Consider the following 2736-nt stretch of genomic DNA (forward strand, 5'->3'; position numbering starts at 1 on the left):
ATATTGTACAATCTGATTGTATGTCAGTACACTGTACAATCTGATTGTATGTCAGTACACTGTACAATCTGATTGTATGTCTGTACACTGTACAAACTGATTGTATGTCTATACACTGTACAATTTGATTGTATGTCCGTACACTGTACAATCTGATTGTATGCAATACATTGTACAATCTGGTTGTATGCCCATTGTACATTCTCTGTCAGCTTTACCAAAACTGTGTAATATAAGGACACACCCAAACAAGCAAATCACATTGTAGCCAATCAGAGAGTCCCTTGTACTATGTAGTTGTGGGTGATGGTACAACCAGATTGCGTGGTGTATGGTGACCTTTATTTGGTGATTGGCTGGATGTCTCTGACATTTATTATCTTGCAGTGAATAATTTGGGAATTCCTGGGCAGATTTACATGAAAGTCTCAGAATGATGTGGCTGCCATTTCCGTATCTGGTAATGGGTGGACACTTACCCCTGATATGTTAGGTTGTCTGGTGATGATGAATGAAGCCATCACATGATATACGTTAATTTCTAAATGCTTCCGGTCAGCTGATAGAAATCTCTGTTTATTAGATTTGTCCCTGATACTTACGTCTGTGGAGGGGGGATAATGGAGAGAATTGCCCCATAGCCATCCTACAATTGTCTGACCCCCCATCCTATACAATGCAGTGACTGTAGGAGGACCCCCAATATTAAGGTAAGTTCTCCCCTCACTTATATCTCCTAGACAAAGTGGGTATTACAGACAAAACCAGCCTTCAGCTTTACATTTGCAGAGTTTGAATAAAAATATTTTCTCTTGGCAGAGCAATGGATGAAGGCGTGCTGATATCTGCCCCTGGGAAAGTCATTTTACACGGTGAACATGCGGTGGTCCATGGAAAGGTGAAATGTTTATGATGTCTGCTTCTGTAGCTTCGCTGTATTAGTACATCGATAATAAATAAGAAAATGGTGCAATCTCATGGTAGATGATGAACATTGACAACAATTGTTACAAAAGTTACATGCAATTCCTTTGCGCTCCCCTCCCCTGGGGTTTTTCTTTTTTTGGCATTGTCCTTCTACCTTCTATAGATATTTGTATATTTCTGTTCCCGTGTAAGATAATTTTACTTTTGAATGTTGGCTTTGTTTTTGTTCTTCTGGTGTTTTAATGTCTTTTTATTTTTTGTCTTTTGTCTCTGTTTATTTTCTGATGCAAAATCCTAAAAGTAACCCACAGAGCCCACAATGAAATCCTGGTGGTTCTTTCTTTGGGATGAAATGGTCAGCTGTTGGTCTGAATTTGTTGGGTGGTCTAATCCTGAACAACTCATTTTACATTTACACCACTTAGGCTTCTTTTTCTTACAGTGGAATGTGGGAGAAAGTAGCTGCAGAGTTTGACATGAATGTTTTCTACATCGACCAAACACAAGTTCACTTTATAGGATGGTGGTGTGAGGACCTTAGGGTATGAGCAATTGCTGTCTGATGGTTTATGCCAACTATGAGAAGTAGAACTCCCAAGATTTACAGCTAACGATGAAAAATGTATTTATCACGGTTCATAAGATGACATAAATATGAAGGGGGAAACAAGTGTTCAGAATATCCCTTAATGAAACAATTACCATAGTATAGATATATAAAAGTCCCCCCGGTAGAGATGCATTGGATGGTTGTCTTCCTCACACTACTAATAATACTAATACTACGTAATACTATATATAGAAGAATCCTCAGGCACCTAGAAACCACCATTGCTCCTGATAAATGAAAAGAATTGTCAGAATGTGCTATGCATGGATTACAGGGATATGGGGGGATCTCTCTCCACCATCCTATTCAGATACCATGTGGTATGCTCCAAGCATTCTGGAGTTGTTGTTTCACAGTGGGTGATTGTTTTGTAGAGAGGTTCCAGTCCAATAAAGATTGTAATTTGGTTAGAAACAAGCACATAGTTGGTGGTGATAACCAACAGTGAGGAATTGTCTTCATGCCAGTAGCCAAGAGTAGTAGTGCCAAGTGTTTGGCTCCTCTAGAGTATTGAGCTCCAAAGTTTCCAGTGATATGTAACACCCCCATTCAGATGAGTGGGGAATATCAGTAGTAAGGTGTGTACGAATGTAACAAACTACCTGTCTCCAAAAAATAGAAATAAATTTGCCGCCACACAAGTCAGGGCAACAAGCAGCACATTTAGGGCTCTATTTAAAAAACAGGGAATCTGGCCCTGTTTGAGGGAATTCCATCAAACATACCCTTATGGGGGTCCATGTGTTACAATGTCAGTAACTGATTCCCACCAGGGAATGTTTGAGGGAATGTCAGATTCCCTGTTTTATAAATAGAGTTCATAGTGTTCCTGTTTGTTAGTTCCATAGATATCCTGTAACCCCCTATAATTGTGTCAGCTTTCTACCACCCCTTTATACTTTGTTCTAACTTTCTAATGCCCCCTTAGTATGTCCCATTTTTCCATCATCTTTCTATTATGCTGTTCAGTACTGCATTGTAACCCAATTTCCTTGTGTTCAATGATTTGTAACGAGTGTAATCACTTGTAGTGATAGTTTCTAGTGTAATCACTTGTAGTGATAGTTTTTTGACATTTACCATTCCCAAATGCTTTCTAGCAACTGCTAGGTACCCTAGAGTGCTAACAGCCAGTAACTGCTAGGTACCCTAGGGTGCTAACAGCCGGTAACTGCTAGGTACCCTAGAGTGGTAACAGC

The 2736-nt window shown here is 39.6% G+C and overlaps 1 protein-coding gene across 3 annotated transcripts in view; it reads left to right on the forward strand.

Annotated features, from left to right (window-relative positions):
• MVK (mevalonate kinase) overlaps nucleotides 1-2736 on the forward strand; it is a 15029-nt gene that overhangs the window by 694 nt on the left and 11599 nt on the right. For all 3 annotated transcript variants that reach the window (XM_072415377.1, XM_072415378.1, XM_072415376.1), the window contains exon 2: nucleotides 820-898. In XM_072415377.1, coding sequence (XP_072271478.1) covers nucleotides 824-898 — 75 coding nt within the window. In that variant the 5' untranslated portion in view covers nucleotides 820-823. The remainder of the gene's footprint in view (nucleotides 1-819; nucleotides 899-2736) is intronic.

The sequence above is a fragment of the Pyxicephalus adspersus genome, chromosome 6 (genome assembly GCF_032062135.1).
Source record: "Pyxicephalus adspersus chromosome 6, UCB_Pads_2.0, whole genome shotgun sequence".
Classification (NCBI taxonomy): Eukaryota; Metazoa; Chordata; class Amphibia; order Anura; family Pyxicephalidae; genus Pyxicephalus; species Pyxicephalus adspersus.